We start from the raw sequence: 17,830 nt of genomic DNA, 5'->3' as shown, positions 1-17,830 counted from the left end.
AATTATAATTTTAACTCGATACTTTCGAGTTCCGACATTGAACATGATCTCATCACGAAAACTAAACTCGAACTCAAATTCGAAAACTCGAAAACTTGAAAACTATAACTTGAACTCGGCTCGAAAAATTGAACTGAAACCCAGCTCGAAAGCTCGAGCTTAAACTTGGCTCAAACTAGTCCGATCTACTGACCGAGCCGAGTCGAGCTGGACATGATGGCTCGATCACCGAGCCGAATCGAACACAAGCTGGGCATGCCTGCTGACCGAGCCGAGTCAAGCTGAGGCTAGCTTGACTCGGTGCACACCCCTACCTCTACTTCGTGTGGTGTGATCCATGTGTGCCTTGATCCCCTTTGCTTCATGTGGTGTGATCCATATGTGCTTTCATCTCTGGCATATTCTATGGATTATAGTGTGCCTTTTTGTATGCCAATGTAGGCTTGGATATACTTTAGTTTTCGGGTCCTACCCTAAACCTGTAGGACGGCTTAGAACGGAAGGAAATACATGACAGTGGCCCTCGTTGTCAGGTTTATCACTCACATGGTTTGATACGAGGATACATAGAAACCGCGTCCACAAAAAGTCCACTTAGAAAAATTCGAGTTGACCAGATATGGTGGAGCACTGATTGGGATTAAAATCATGCTCGGTGCTTTACCAAACACCCCTTATATGCCACAATCATAATCAATGACCATCCACATTAGCCTATATAAACGCCATTGTAATAAGCTTGTAAGCCACCAAGTTCCACCTATAACTCCCTGACATTGCATTTATTACATGAATGCACCATACAACAATGCAAACCATAAATCCAAACACACCCTTACATACTCCTCGTTCCATGCACCATGAGATCATCCATTGACTAACTAGATTCGGACTACATAGTGTTGAACGTGAGCAAATTAGGTGTTACTCGGGTAACACCCACTAAGGTTGTGTATCCATGCCGTCCATCCCTTTTTTTTTTTTCCAGCCCATTGTAGGATGTGATCCTAAAAATTAAGCAATTTAAATCTCAAATGGACCACACCATAAGAAACAATAGTGATTGAACGCTCACCAGTAAAAAATTTCCAAAGATCATAGTAAGTGAATCCATAGTAGTTATTTGCCATTTGACCCATTGATAATATCAATAAGATGTCGATAAAGGGGAAATAAAATGTTAGATTGATCTAAAACTTTTGTGGCCTATAAAAAGTTTATAATAGTCATTTACCACCTTTTCCAATGTCATGGTCCAAGTTCAGACTGATCCAAAACTTCTGTGGCTTATAAAAAGGTTTTAATGGTTGTTGATGTAGAAATCTGATCCATCTTGCCTCACCTCTTGCGAGTCGTTGAGTACCTGCAATTAATGAGGAACAAGAGAATGCACTTAGAGCGCTGGTTAAGGCCAAGGATCCTTTAATGCCTAAGTCAGACATATTGACTGACAATAGGTGTAGTATAATCGGTATATTTGTATATAATCAGCTCTAACTTCAAGAATATATTCGACTTCCCCTCAATCGGCATAATCTTCGGTGAAGATCTCGGGAGGTAATCCCACCCGTATACGGAGAAGATTCTTCTTTCTACTACGAGGTCGAGGTCGGTATTTGAGGCCGACCTCAGAGTCCGAGGTTTATGGTCGAGGCTAACCTTCGAGGTTGAGGTCGTCCATTAAGACCAGGGTCGGTACCTGATGTAGGTATCCAAGGGCCAAAGTGACAACTGATGCCAATGTAGAAAGTAGTCGATACCAAATGTCGGGGTGATTTTTCGACCCTCAAGTAATCCATAATCATCAAATATGGGTTGCTCGGCTCATCGTTTCATATATTTGTTTAGCTTCATTTTACCCATAACAATAGTCATTCACCACTTTTTCTATTAGCATGGTCCATGTAAGATTTGAATTTACTTAAATTTTGGTTGGATTTATCCAAAACTTTTGTGGCTTATAAAAAGTTTTTAATGGCCATTCACCACTTTTTCCAATGTCATGGTCCACGGGAGATTTGGATCTACTTAAATTTTGGGACAACATAATTAAAATAAGATGAAAAAAATGAACGAAGGGTGCCGATATACTACATATTGATGATGGCCCAACCATACTGTATGTATTTTACCATGTCATCCATTCATTTTGCTGCTCATTTTTGTGCATGAGTTTAAAGGATGCATGTTCAAAGCTCACGTGTACTACACCGCTTAAACAGTGGATTGAATGCCTGCCATTGAAAACTTTTTGAGACTACATTCAATCTCATATTTGTGTTTTCTCTGCGTCTATGAACAAGTTAGAAAGGTTTAAACCATAGGCAACATTACCTTCCAATGGTGTAGTTTACTTAAGCTTTAGATTTACCTCGTATTTAGGCTCATGACTGGACCGAGGGGATGAAACACATGCATCACGGTGGGTGTCGTGTTCTACACCAAGCAACGGAGTCATAGCCAACGTCCCGCACTCGATTATACCGCGCAGCCAAAAGGCGCAAAGTCAGCCTGTACAGCAATCGTCATGTAGAGGAAGATGATAGATACGGTTGAGCGAGCCAAGTATGCACCAAATCTGCAGCGTCGCATATCGATCGGGACCGTTTACCTAGTTTCCCCTAATATAGATGTAATTGTTCCAAAATAATCATTCATCATATGATCCTGTCCAACCGATCAGTGGCCTTAAAGAGGAATGGATGGATGGGATTGCTGAAGATCAGTGACTTTTTGGAAACAAAGGCCACCGATGACTGGTTTCACAACGTGGACGGGTCCGGTTGCTGCATCATCCGGCCACGTGTACTGTGGAGAGATAGATGATGGCTCTACCATTATTCCGGTACATGTACTCTCCCATACATTCTCGGATTGGGTTTAACGGTTGCTAGGCGGCATCACATGCACACAATAATTCAAAATGGACTGTCGAAATTGTGAATTCCCACCTATACGTGTCATAAGCCAAAGATTACATTGATTCGATATTTCAATTAGCCAAATGATGGACATGAATGGATGGTGTAAATGTAATATATCCAACGGTCCTAATTCAAGCGATTATTTCCACGAGTCAAAGGTTCCTTCAATCCATCTAGGTTTTGGAGTACAAACTAAGTCCAGTGGGTCCCTATGTTTGGACAGTTTAAGTTTGGTTCCTGTGTGAAAACTGTCCGATCCTATGTGCCTGCGTATCAACCATTACTGTACTCCAGAGTATCAAATGATTCCTCATTGCATTAAAAAACGAAAAAAAAAATAAAGAAAAAAGAAAAAAGAAAAAAAGAAAAAAACACAAACAAGGCTTTATTAAAAGAATCCGGTGAGCGCTCTGAAGCCTAACCTACGCACACACCTTCTCAGCTCCCCGAACTCTACAGTCTACTGCTACTGATCAGCGTATTTAATGGATCTGTTGCTGCAGCAACAGCCTTTTTTATCGCCTGCAAGCTTAATTACAGCCAACTGCAACTACACCGGCACCCACTCATAACTCTCTTCTTCTCTCGTCGATTCTCGTGCGTCCGATCTTCCGATCCCCATTTCCTGCATCCCGTCTATGTCATTTCCGGAACACCTTTTGAGGTGGCCCGCGCTCTCCATCTCCGATCCGAAACCTACACATCTCAAATGTAACAGCCCGATACTCTCTATCCGCTACACTTTGAGATCGTTTCGGTTTCGGCTTCGCTTCTGATATCTTCCTGTCTCTCTCACTCTCTCTCTGCATTTCCTTTTTATTGATTTTCTCCCGAGATGAATCCTCTCTGCTGCATTGCGCCCGTCTCGCTCGATCGCGGAGACCGTGGCAATCCCCCGCCGTTGATGTTCGACGGTTCCGTTAGGAGTAACGGTTTCCGTCAAGTCCCGTCGACTGCTGACACGGAGCCTGCGGCGAATCGCGAGACGGAAGAGGCGGCGTTGGCAGTGGCAGCGACAGAGGGGAGGGATTCGAAGGGGTGTTGCAGCAACAATGGCGTCATTGCCGGGATTCTTTACAAGTGGGTGAATTACGGGAAGGGGTGGCGGTCGCGGTGGTTCGTGCTGCAGGATGGGGTGCTCTCGTACTACAAGATCCATGGGCCTGACAAGATCTCGGTGGGGGCCGCGAGCGAGAAGGGCGTCCGGGTGATTGGAGAGGATTCGTTGCGGTACATGAGGAAGCATGCAATGCGTGCGTCCACCAAGCGGTGGAAACCTTTCGGCGAGATCCATCTTAAGGTTCAATTTTTGGATTTTTTTCTTCCTTTCTTTTGGTTTTATTTTTATTTTCTGTTGATTTGAATGCTTGATGTGAAGGAAACGTGAGGAATTTAGTTTCATGGAAGGAAAGAGGGTGCTGGCTGGTTTTTGCTGTGTATTGTTTCTAAGAAATGGGAATTGATATTTACATCCACCATTTTTTGGTATATGCACCTTTTTTTTCACCCTATTTTGGCAATAAATGGTACAATGCACATGAGCTAACTAGCTACTTCAACTCAATTAGGGCAATAGCAGAGAATTTTACGATTCTCTAGCTGAAAGTTCGTACAATACTGTTCACGTTTTCGGTCTGCTCAAGTGGGGCACATTCTTCAGTGATACAAAACTGTAAATATTACACGAACAAGTATGGTGGTCCATGCACAAAAATCTTCCAGATGGAAAAAATCCTAAACATTTAAACAGGTGGCTAGAATAAAAAACAAATTTTTTTTTTTTTTTGAAAAAGAAAACACCTTGATGGAACGAACTATATAATGGTTCTGATTCAAACACCAAAGGAACAAATACTTATAGCTAGGGTCTTCCAATCTGGGAGATTTTTGGTGCATGGGCCATCCACAGTGAGTTCCCCCATATCAATGTTTAGGATCAGTGAATATGAGCCTACATGTAAAAACAGAAAGGCTGGACATAGTTTTCAATCTTTCGGCCACATCATTTATAGTACCTTTGTTTGTCATGATCCCACTGTTTACACCTTCTTTTGATACATCTACCATTTTTCTGCTACCTCTGTTCATACATTAGCATGACTGGTTACTATGTATTACTGTGAGTAAAAGAGAGGATGCATCTATCAAAGTGGAAGGATTTGAATAATGGCTTCCATGACGAATGTATCTGTAGGTATTGGCGCTGTATCTCTACTACATATAATGTCAGGAGCAAGGGGCAAAACTTTCCATCAATTAGTTTTAAAAAAGCACTATAATGTTGGGTTATTAAAGGACATGAGAGGGGTTTTAGTTGAAAAGAATGGGTATTTAAGTAATTCTATAGAGCCATATGGCCATCTGGCGTTCAGAGGCTCTTCCTTTCTTTTGCATTGAGAAGAGCTTCAATGCACTGGTGGGGTATGGTAATTATCGTATGCTAGAGCTTATGTTTGTGACATTCAACGGTGAATCGGTTGTCTTCTTGCACCATACATCCAAATAATAACCATTGATTTGAAACTTAGGTGGGAAACACCATGGGAAGCAATGTAAAATCATGCCTTAATCCTATATATTCACATAGTTTTGCTCACTTATGTTTTCAAATGGCCTTTGTTTGGGATGTCCCTTCATCTTGCTGGGGCTTTTCTGATGATTAGTAACATAAACATCATGGTGGACCTCACATTCCATCTGCAAGTTTCATTGGTGGGCATCACCTCCCCATTGTCTCCAATTGTTCCCTTTGGCATGGGCCACTTGAGCCATGGCTCAAATTGGGTATGGGATAGGCAAAGTATTCCAAAATGGTTATGTGACGGTTGTTACATAGCAATAACAGTGGTAGCCGTTACGCGTTAAAGGGCCGTAATAGCTGTTATGGAAAAATGGCCCGTAGGCCAAAACATGTTTAAAAAAGAGAGGCTGTTATGGACGTTACGACTTGTGTCGTAATGGTAATGATGGTGGTTGTAACGGTTATGGTTACCGTTGTGGAATACCTTAGATATTAGCCTAACATGGGGAAGTGTGATGCAGGATAAGTAATCACTTGCTCGAAAAGCTCAAACTAATAGAGTGCGGCGAATCAATCCCTTTATCTCATAGCACAGGCTCCACATCCCATGGGTTAGGTCCTCGACCGAACCCCCCTCATGGGCCCCACATTACATGGGTCTTGCCTCACATGAGTCACCCGCTTCACACGGGCTGCTTGCCTTGGGTGTGCCCTCGCATCTAGAGCTGTACATGAGTCGAGTTAGCTCGGTTAGCTCGCTCGATTCGACTCGGAAAAGCTCGACTTGCCTCGGCTCGAAATTGGATTCGGATTGAGTATCGAATCAGCTCAGTGACTCGGTTATTTTGATGTGAATGTTGCTCGCCGAGTATTTGATGAAATGACTCAACGAAGTGTTGGCAAGGAAGGAATGGATATACGTCGGCTGTTTGATTTTAATGTTGCTCGCTTGGGTGTTTGATTTTGATGCTGCTCTCTAGATGTTTGATGAAATACCTGTAAAATATTGTTACTGTTTTACATTTTGTGAGAAATTGAAGATGCATTCTACCTGTTTGAGAAAATCCCGTACAGGCTCGAACTGGCCCAAGCTGTTGACTGAGCTTAGTTGAGCTAGCAAGATAGGCTTGAGGACTGAGCCGAGTTGAGTTCGAGCTAGGGTTAGCTACTGGCTGAGTCGAGCCGAGCTGTGCCAAACTCAACTCGATTTGACTCGTGTATAGCTCTACCCGCATCCCATAGGCCACCTCACTTGAGCCCGGTGTGAAAATGCCCCTGCATTAATCACCCTTTGGTGAGGAGTCTCGTGAAATTGGATGTAGTGTAGGATACTATGGCTACACGCAAGAGCTTGGCGGAGAAAGAAGGGTACGTCCTTTTTTGGGGGGGGGGGGGGGGGGGGGGTGAGTAGGACCAAATAAAATTTATGCCCATTTAAACACAATTATTTACTTAAACTAATTTTCAATTTAGCTAAGGCAATTAACTCTAAGGCTTCCAAGCCAATAGAGGGTCCAATCACATACACTACAAATCATATTCCTACGAGGCAACTAATCTATAAATATGATGGTGTACATGTGTTTGTGGGATGTGCAAACTATCAAATCATTACATTCATCTAATCATGCATACATATAATTCATCAATTAATCACATAAGCATAATTAAATAAGTGCTCAAATGACAATCCCAAACACAAGCTTGTATAGTGGTTCGATTTTCCTACTCCACTCCCGGAGGACGGACGCAATCTACGAGTGTACTGGATTTCACTATCGGATGTTTTAAATCAGGTTCACCTTTAACCTTTATAAGCATACTGATGCAGGACGGTCTAAACTAGAATGCATGTGTGAGCACATAAATTATCCAGAGAAATAAACTAAGAAAATCAATTAAAATATTTACATTTCACATCATAGTAAAGATAATAACAAAGGAAACATGCGATGTTTGCAAACCATCATTACAATCCTGCAGTACCGTATTCAAATCATGCGTGGATTGGATTCGGCGAGGGATGAGACCTCCCGATCTTGCATGGTTTCAATCCAACAATCAATGCAGCCTCTCTAGTCCAGGAAATCAAAGGATTTCTGGAATAGGGATGGTCGGAAAATTTGAGAGAGGGTCGGGATCAATTCTTAGATTTTTAGGGTCTATAGCAATCAAAGAATACTAAGCATAGAATGAGAAGAAGAAGACTTCTATCGGAGGCTCCTGCAAGAGACTTGAATTAATTTTGTATTGGCTAACTAACAATTTCGGTCCTAATCCAAAGACCTACGTTTGCTCTCACCGGAGGCTCGCACAGAGATTAACATGTACACACCCATGTCCGGTGGCCTACACAAGGACTTATAAATGTACTTACCCGTGTTGGTGGCGATACTGTCCTACACAAGAATTTATGCGAGTTTGGGTAACAAACTCTACACTCAATCCTACACAAGGAAGGAGTGTGCAGACTCGTACAATTTGACAACTTGTCGAATTAAGCTCCTTTTGTAGCGCCTTCTCGGGTTGCTTGATCGATGATCTCCCGTGCTCCAATTAACTCCCCTTTTGCTCCCCTGATCGTGATGCCGATGCGTTGCCAATGCTTCAGCTCCAAGATGAAACACTTTGCATGCGATGCTCTTTTGAGGTGATCAAGGTGATGAGAGGTGGGTAGAATCTCATACAATTAATGCGAAATTGAATTCCTAGGGGATTCTCCTTCATGGACCCTGTAGAGGTTGATAGACACTAGGATTTGCCAATAGAATCTATGTCTAAACTTTAGAGAAGGCTTGAGACCATGATCTTCTTGTAGAGGAGCATGGAATGCTCATTAGAGTGAATAATCACTAAGAAGAAAGCATGAATCTCAATGGGATAGAGCTTACGAGGTTCGGTAGAGCTTGGAATGCAGTAAAGTCTCTAAAATGCCAAAATCCATCATTTGCCTAAAGATCCGAATGCAATATATATAACAAAAATGCTCTAATGGATCTCTAATGGTTAGGCTCGATCAATCGAGGCAGGTCAAAAATAGTCCAGAGAACTTGCTGGACTGTTTTGGCAATGTTCGATCAATCGAACTTGTGTCTCGAGTGCCCATACTAAATTATATTTGGGCCAATTGATTGCTGAACTTTTTTAGCCATGTTCGGTCGATCGACTCGATTGATCGATATTCGCTCGAGCACACTACTAAGACTGCTGGTTTTGGGCTGTTTGATTTCTAGCAGCTCGGGACTTCTATAGCCTATCTTATCATGTTTAATTAAGACTCCTAAGGCTTAGGGATAATCAACAAGCTATACCTATTAAGGTTGAGATCATCTAAAGGTTCAAGAGTTGTTTTGGGTTAAGGTTAGGGTTACCAAGGCACCTCATTTACCTTTTCTTCACTTCCTCTTCGGTCTTCATGTGTCTTCGGTCTTCAGCTTCCAAGGGCTCAACCGACTCCTTTGACACACAGACGCATGCGATTGACAAACAATGTGCACAAATCAATAACTAACATCTCGAACACGAGATCTCCTGCTCTGATACCACTTTGATGCAGGACAACTAACCACTTGCTCTAAAAGCTTGAACTGATAGTGTCTAGCGAATCAATTCCTTTATCTCATAGCCTAGGCCCCACATCTCATGGGTTAGGTCCTCGTCGAACCCCCCTCATGGGCCCCACATTACACGGGTCTCGCCTCACATGGGTCGCCCACCCTGAGTGTGCCCCCGCATCCCATAGGCCACCCCACTCGAGCCCGGTGTGAAAATGCCTCTGCATTAATAAAGTGCATCCAAGAACTTTTTGTTTTCTGCACAAACAACAACACATTCAGGAGGTTGAACTTTTTTAGGATTTTCTCTCTCGGTAATAGAATGCCTTCTCCCCGAACTCGTACATTTTTCATTCCAATCTCATTGCATTCATTAGTTCTCTTTATACAAATGGCCTTAGAGGTCTTTATATAGGCCTAAATACAAGAGAAAGATCTAAAGTGATCTTTCAAATCTAGATTATACTAATTTAGTTCCAAATCATAATTAAAGGTAAAAATTAAATTTCAAATCCCAAAAAGGAAATAACTTTTGCTAGAGATTCTAAATTGTAAAAGATCTTCCCCAATTAACCAAAGGTTTCAAGTATGGGCTGTTTTACAGCCAGCCCAGCAATCAAAGGTAGTCCATCTGATGTTGATGTAGCCTAGATGCATCAATCCCCTCAGCTTTGAAAAACTCATCGCCAAGTTGATAGTCGGTATCAATTGTTGGATTGACCTTACTTTATAGTGTGTCATCCTTTGCTTCGGTGGCAGTTCATGGTGAAGGCCAATGCGTTGGATCAGCACTCCTTGCATTGGATGGCGTTGTAGATGATGCCACCTCGTGGTTTCCACATTCTAGGCATCGGCTCCCACTTGTACAGTAATGGAGTTATGAGTCTATTGGCTCCTTCTTGACATGGTGTTCCTCTTGTTGCCATTGATATTCAATTTATTTATTCTGATTGTTGCTAGGTTGAGGCTAACATGTCCATCTCTACTTTGACATACACGTAAATGCGCTAGTTCTACCAATGAGCTGCTCATCTCTTCCTCCACTAATCTAACTGTTGGTCTGTTGTTTGTTGCATCAACTAATCCATCCATTGATCCATTTATAGATTCATCTATCAATCTGCTGGCAGGCTATTCACATGTCTATTCTTGTATTGTGGTGTTTTTGCACATGCCATCACTCAGATCTTCAAACACTTAAAATGAACTTGGATTTTTCCTCTTAAATTCTCATATTCTTTGTAAAACTTGAGCATCTCAAGTTTTATATCATAAAGGTAGTCATGATCTTCCAATTGATCGTCTCTTCTACCATGAGGATGATCGAATGAAACACTGTTGGAACCGTTAACATCCGATACCAGGGCGTTGCCACCTTCTTGTGCGTAAGAGGCACTCCCTGATCTTGTGTTGGCATTGTCAAATTATCCAATTGACTAAAACTGTTGTGGAGATTTCCTTCCATACTTTCATATCTCCTCTTTTTTTTCTTTTGCTCAAAGACATTCCATTCTTTGCCTCCATTTATCTCTCATACAAGCCCATGGCTGAACTTGTTCTAATACCAATTAGACGTATGATGGATGGGAAAAAACTTCAAAGGAGGAGAATGGATTTTTGCACAAATGATGTGGTTGGCATTTTTTTTGTTTAGGATTTTCTCCCTCTGCAAGAGAATATCTTCTCCCCAAAATCACTCTGTTTTTCATTCCAATCTTATTTCCATTGAAATATTAAATTTTTTTGAAGATTGAAATATTAAAATATCTTCGAATGGCTAAAAAGATAATAAAATCTTAGAGGTTCTTCCCAAAATAACCAAAATATATTTAGTAGGTGCTGTTTAACATCCAGCCCCACAATCGAAGGGGGTCCATCTGATGGTGATGGATTTCCTAGATGCGCCAATTGTCATCATCAAAAGAAAGGTTACATTGAGTTTCATTTTTAAGTATCTGAAATCCAATAGAAAGGCGCCTGAAAGCGTTGTGATTGACAATAATAATAAAGAATCAACTGCTAGATTTTTTAATATATCCATGTATTGGTCAATTAATGAATCTATTGATTGATTGGCTAGCATCCGAATGAAGACGAAGCTGATTGATAGGGTGAGAAATTTTTTGATGTTCATGTTGACAACTTCTAAGGAGATAATTAATTTGGGATAGAACCACTGGTCTTGTTCCAGTGGTGACCACTTCTATGGATCAAAGGCTCAGAGCAAGATGGATCACGATTAGTCTGGAACCACTGGCCACAGTCACCAATCAAGCTTTCAAGGCTAAGAAATCCACTTAGAAGTGAAGTCTGATGCCTTGGACCTGGAGAATTGTGAAGAAGCAAAAGCAGAAGTGGATGATCTACAACTACAACATTCCATGTAAGCGATGTAGATCGGATGTGTTGGATTGCATCATCACCTCATACCAAAGTCCCTGAAGGAGCCCTATAAAGGAGGATCATGGAAATGTACCAATGTAAACTTTAAACTTGAGGACAAGTTTTATCTAAGCAAAGGGGAATGATGCATGCAAGTCACGTAAGCTACACGAACTAAAGATCAGACCTCCTGATCCAAGGTCTAGATTATCCAACCATCTAGATTGATGATTTTGAGCACTTCGAAGGTCCAGATTGATCTGATGGAAGATCGATGGTTTTGATGGATGGCATCATCTCACTAATGTGCATCTTTGGAATCGTAACCACTCCATGTTATGGCCTATTGAATAGATTTTCCAAGATGGTGCATGGACCTATATTTTCCTCTACTCAATCTTGACTTGCAATTTTTAATGTTGGATGATATGTTCAGCGTGAATTTGCCTTCCAACAGTTGCAAGGAATGAATGGACAATCCGGATTGGTGGTTGTCTGACCCATGTATCATTTAACAGCTTTAGGGACGTTGGTAACATCCTGATGAAGTTGGGGATGTTAGCATTTCCAGAATATTGATTCTCTGAGATGGTGATTGGGCCTACTTACCTTTTTTCTTTTGCTCGTTCTTAACTATCCGTTCTCACGCTCTTTCTTGGATGGTTGGGATCATCTAATGTTTGTGAATTTGGTACCATAGCTTTCCAAAGTGGTATGGAACAAATGGGCAGTCCAGGTCAGTGATCGTTTAACCTACATATCACTTAAAAGCATTAGGGACGTCATTAATGTCCTGTTGGTGGGGACATTAGCATTTCGAGTTACATATATGTATAAGTCTAAGCTTGTTCCTTTGGTTGGCATAATGTTTAATAATCTTGTCCTCAACTCTCTGGAAATGAGATTAAAAAAGAAAAAAGAAAAAAGAAAACTCTGGAAATGACCTGTCGTATGAAGAAACTTCAGTTACATTTGGTACTACAAGGACGATCAACCGGCCTACATAGATTGCCAACCCCCTTGATGGAACAACTAATTTTGTTCATGGGTTACCTTTGTGTAACTGCGCGGGCGTGTATGTCTCAATTGGTAACTCTTACAGTTGGCAAGGTTCCTACCATTTGTGTTGTGGGGGATCTATAATTATCGAGTCTCTTTTCATGGGCAGTTGGTGAAAACGGTGGATTGAAGGTTGTTCTATCTAGGAGGATGCCTATGGTGGTTGTTTTAGGGGGAACTTGAATGGTTATTTTCACTCTGTCTCACTGGTTAAATCAGAGGTGGTGCTTGAAAGATGTTTCCATTTTTTAGAAATGTGGGAGGATCTCCAAAACTTCAATCCTTAGTTTCAGGATTCTTCTAACTAGGTGCCACTCCCGCATCGAATCTGTAAATCACACTTTGGACTCTCACTCCTGCTTCCACTTTCTACCCTTCTATACTTGTTTACATCTCAAAACAGATGCTTCCCTGCTCCCGCACTCGAATCTGTGCTTCTCTCAATGGCCGATGCTTGCAACTATACTATATCCCCTTGAGACCGAGTGATTGGAGCTTTGCGGCACTTCACAGCTTTGTCCTGTTAAGCTATAGAGACAAGGCTTAGAAAGCTGTGGATCTTTTAATTCTGAATGGCAACAACATATTTTATTTAAAAGAGAACAATTTTTATTAAAAAGGAACTAAGAGGTACTCAGAGTCTAAATAAAATACTGAGATGAGAGATTGCCCAGCTAGAGAAGTGAACCCAATTCGATTTTGTAACAGAAGGATCTATTATTTCTTTCTTTCATATCGAACTAACCCTTGCTAATAGACATAGAGTCCAGATAGCCTTTACCTTTTCCTTTTCCTTTTTTTTTTTTTTTTTTTTTCCACCTTTGCATTCTTCATGCCGTGCTTGGAAGGAAGAAACTTATGCTACTTGACATAACCCACTTGATCTCAAAGAGATCCATGAAGCCCCACCAAACCTTGGATGGGTAGCTACAATGCATAAAGGGGCGCTCCATGGTCTCCATGCACTGAACGTAAAGACTGCATGCATTGATTCAGTTTCTGTTTTGCAACTGGTTTACTGTAAGGACCCTATCCACATCCAACAACCAGCTGAAAGAGATCACCCTTGGTGGACCACGGTACTGATGAACACAGTGGGGGTCACCGGCTGTCCTTCATCTCCCTCGTAAGGATAGATTAGGACTTGATCGAAAAGGTCCTGTTCCTTTCTTAGGATCTTTCCTCTTCCCTTGGGCTAATTCCACCAAGAAACATAGGAGGTGAGCAAATTTCTTGATTTCTGCCATCCTACAACGAGGAGCTCAAACATCATGATTGATGGTCCCATTTCATGCTAGTAAACCCAAGTTGTGTAATGTTTATATGCACAAGAACACTTTTATAGTGCATGTAAAAGACCAAACTTTCAGTATATTATTATCAGCCTCCATTTTCTTACAATTTAATAAGCATAAAGTTATTCTGCTGTCAGGTTTCTTCAATTCGTTCGAGTAAGTCGGATGATAAAAGGCTTTCCATATTTACTGGCACGAAGACTCTTCACTTGCGATGTGAATCTAGAGAGGATCGGGGTACATGGATTGAGGCTCTACTGGCTGCTAAAGATCTTTTTCCTCGAGTTCTGACAAGCAGTGATTTTACACCTTCTGAGGATATCATTGTTTCAACGGAGAAGCTACGATGCCGATTACTGCAGGAAGGTCTGAGTGAAGCAGTTGTTAAAGACTGTGAATCTATTATGCTATTCGAGCTCTCTGAGCTGCAAAATCAGTTGAATTCTCTTCAACGAAAGCATATTGTCCTTCTTGACTCACTTAGGCAGTTAGAGGTATTGCCATTTGTTTCATTCTTGATATTTTGATGCTTCTGGTTAACAGCATGGATGGGTATCTGGATACTGTGATATCGTTCTTTGAGAGGGGATTTGCCTAAATTGTGTTCATGCATTTGAATCTTGTATAATTCCAGATTTGTATTCTTGGTTCCATTATTTATACTTATTTGTATTTGTTATGCTTCAACTCCTCTTCTCCTTGCATATTGCTATGATTGTACATGACCTGTCTATATCTTTTCCTTATGGCTTCCTGTTTCCAACATCATTTATGAAATGTTTTAATAGGCTTGTTCTAGGTAGATTTACACTGGAGTTCAGAGTATCATCTATTCATTGCCACATTAAGGTTGTACATCTCTAGAGATATTTTATGGATGCGATAGTGAAGTTCTGATGGCTAGAAATAGCGGCTAAGAATTTAATAGTGTAAAGTAGTAGATGTTCTCACTATGCTTTTAAATTGTTGCCTGAGGTGATAGAAGTCATTTTGCCAAAATCCTTTTTTTTTTTTTTTTTTCTCTTTTTTTTCAGTTTTGGTCACATATTTGAAGCAGTTCCAGGTGTTGATCGGGCCCTCTCTGAGATGCTGACCACTCATCAATCTAGTGTTTCGGTCCATTTTGTGAGACAATCTATAATATAGATGTATTTTTTCTGTAGCTTAGATTTCTTGGAGAATGTTATTCATTCGTTTCAGTCTGTTGCTTTAGACGATAGCACATTTTGTTCAATGCATATTTCTTGTGTGCAATGAATATTTGCTTTTAGTCATGGTTGCATAAATATTTAAAACACAAAATGCTACTCACCCTTTATCAAGGACTGATGTTTTTGCTAGACATAGTTTTTTTTTTTTTTTTTTTTTTTAATTATTTAAAAAAGCAAATAATGATGAATTTTATTGATAGAAAGGAAGAATCGTAGTTCCAGATTACGAAGCTGGGAAGAGCTCAACGACACCAAAACACATAGCTACCACAAAGAAACACACTAGGTTAACAAATGAGTTTGACCAGGTGTTACCCATATCTGCGGTAGATGCCTCTGAATCTTTTCGATAAGCGATTATGAGGGAGTTGGAATGAGAGATCTTATGTTTTTGCCAAAGATATTTGAGACACTATAAATTATAATCACCATCTTAGCTTTCTCTCAGCAGTTGGGATCGGCTTTTAATAGGTAGATTGACAAAAGTTTAACAATAGAATGCCAATCATACATCAACCTTGTGCTTTTATCCGGGCTTTGCTACTGGCCATGCTAGAGGCTCACACTAATAACACTTGCAAGCTGGCACAGTGCCATTGAATATAATCTGTAGCACCACTAGTACACACATCCAAAGGGCACGTAAGCTAAATAGGATCACGAAGGGGCAGTGGCCTGCCTACTGAGCATGAGGCACACACACATGGATAGTCATGCTCAAGTAGTTGGCTGCTCAAAATAGTACCCTCAAAATAGTAGGGAGTTTGCCAATATCTGTTTACTGAACACCACTCACATGCACTCATGGTTGTGCCGTAAAGGCCATTACGTAAAGGTAACAGTGGCAACCGTTACATGTTACGGGGTCGTAAAGGCCGTAACAACCGTTATGGAAAAAAAATGACCCATAATTGCCGTTAACGACATGTTATGTCCCCTATAAAGGCCATAACAACCCCGTATGATGCAGGACATGAAAATTAAATATGATATGCAAGATTTCAGGCTTTAGATCAAACTAATTCAGAAACATGCACATAAGATTTCCACATCCCACACGAAAGTTCAAACATTCAAACAAGGGAAATCTGTGCAGGTCCAGGCCTACACATGCTAGGGCTGAATCAATAAAAATTATTAACCAAACGATATTTGAAGGAAAGTGAAAATCATCCACACATGCACAACAATCAGTCCCTAATCCAAGGGATTCACCAATTTCAATTCAGAAAACCCTAGGATTAGAAAAGGGGCAAATAAACTGAAAGTATTGCAATCTAGGGTTAGTGTTAGGGGAAAGAGGTATGAGAGGGGTAAAATAGGCGAGAAATCTGAACCTGGAAATAGTCCCCGTGCGTTGACAGCGGGCCAGGCCTGTCACACGTGCGCAGGGGCTTGGTTGCACGTGCGAGGGGGTCCCACACCTGGAAACCGACTCCTTGAGTTTGGTCGGCCAGGGGTGGACTCCAAAACCCCCAAGTTTCGGGTCGATCGGAGCTACGGGCTGCGTGTGGTGCTCCGCCGAAGTTTTAGCCCTCCCGCAGGGCCATATTCTGGAATCTTGTTGAAGAGAGGAAAATTGATGCAATAAAGGACATTTGTAGCGCAGATGATTGTGGGAGATGAGAAGGGTGGATGGTAGAAGATGAGAGCGAATTGGGATAGATGTGGCTTCGCACCACATTAGTTTGCCCTTCAAAGAAGGGAGGGCTTCGCACCCAATTAGGTTTTCATAACTCGGAAAGGAACAGGAAAACGCATCAATTTTTATTAATCTTTATTGAATAAAAAAACTACAAGGGGTGCCTATTTATAAGAAAACCCTATACCCCAAAACTCGCGCCATGTGTGCAACCTATTACTTGGCGATGAAGTAAAATAAAATAAAAACTAATCAGAGAAATCTAAAGCGTCCATGATATTCTAAATAACATTAATAAGTAAAACCTAAAATATAAGATTAATCAGACTAGTGGGCCACGATCATGAGATCCCATGATGGGCTTTACTTGACTACCGGGCCCACTCCAACGAACCAAAACTCAGTTTTCTAATTAGGAGGCCCTTCCTGGACGTCGTCATCGATCCAGATCGATGGTGGGGCCCTCCGTCTTCTTGCGTGCGTGCATGTGTGGGAGATGTCCCCATCACCGTAATTGTCTGTTATGGGGAATATACAAGTTTTTCATACTTTTTAATCAACATTATGGGGTAAATACATGTTTTTGGGTGTTTTTTTTTTTTTTTTTCAATAAAAAGAGACCGTAATAGCCGTTACGGGGGCCGTAACAGCCGTTACGACCCGTATCGTAAAGGTAACGGTGGTGGCCATTACGACCACCATTACAGAACACCCACCCCGCACCTTACCCAACTATTATGCACTACTCACAGAGGATTTTGTAAACAGTTATAACCTAGAACATGCAGTTCCGGATGAGCTTGCTATGTGTTTTTGGAAACCATAAGTAACCAAGAGTAAAATAAAATAAGTCCTGTACAAATTTCTGTAAAACCTTTCGTTTTGAGTTAAATATTAGAGTAGAAATAGGTGATAAATTATCTTCCTTTGATTTTAGCTTAGCAACTTTTTAATAAAAACATATCTAAGATTTTAATGGAGCAGGTTTCAATCTTCATCCTAATTGAGGAAATGGTGATGAATCGCCTCAAGGGATAAAACTAGAGGTGTGACTTCAAGATCCAATAAGCATCTTTGCTAGGAGGATCAAAGAGATGGTTCAGTTAGAGGCTACAACAACATTCGTGAAGAAGAGTGGGGGAGATTGCATTTCTGTACTGATTTTAAAGGCAAATATGGAATGCTTTCTCCAGGGGAGGGGACAGTCGATGGCAGTTCGATGCTTCCTCTCGTAGGAGGGGA

The 17,830-nt window shown here is 41.1% G+C and overlaps 1 protein-coding gene across 3 annotated transcripts in view; it reads left to right on the top strand.

Moving 5' to 3' along the window:
* Positions 1–3,283: 3,283 nt before the first annotated feature.
* Positions 3,284–17,830, top strand: part of LOC131246180 (oxysterol-binding protein-related protein 1D) — an 88,265-nt gene continuing 73,718 nt past the window's right edge. For 2 of the 3 annotated variants that reach the window (XM_058246088.1, XM_058246087.1), the window contains exons 1-2: positions 3,285–4,224; positions 13,873–14,229. In XM_058246088.1, the coding sequence (XP_058102071.1) occupies positions 3,760–4,224; positions 13,873–14,229 (822 nt within the window). In that variant the 5' untranslated portion in view covers positions 3,285–3,759. Of the gene's footprint in view, positions 4,225–13,872; positions 14,230–17,830 lie in introns of all 3 variants that reach the window. The other variant, XM_058246086.1, reaches the window with a different exon arrangement.

The sequence above is a fragment of the Magnolia sinica genome, chromosome 5, assembly GCF_029962835.1.
Source record: "Magnolia sinica isolate HGM2019 chromosome 5, MsV1, whole genome shotgun sequence".
Classification (NCBI taxonomy): domain Eukaryota; kingdom Viridiplantae; phylum Streptophyta; class Magnoliopsida; order Magnoliales; family Magnoliaceae; genus Magnolia; species Magnolia sinica.
This window is presented reverse-complemented; position numbering and strand designations above follow the sequence as displayed.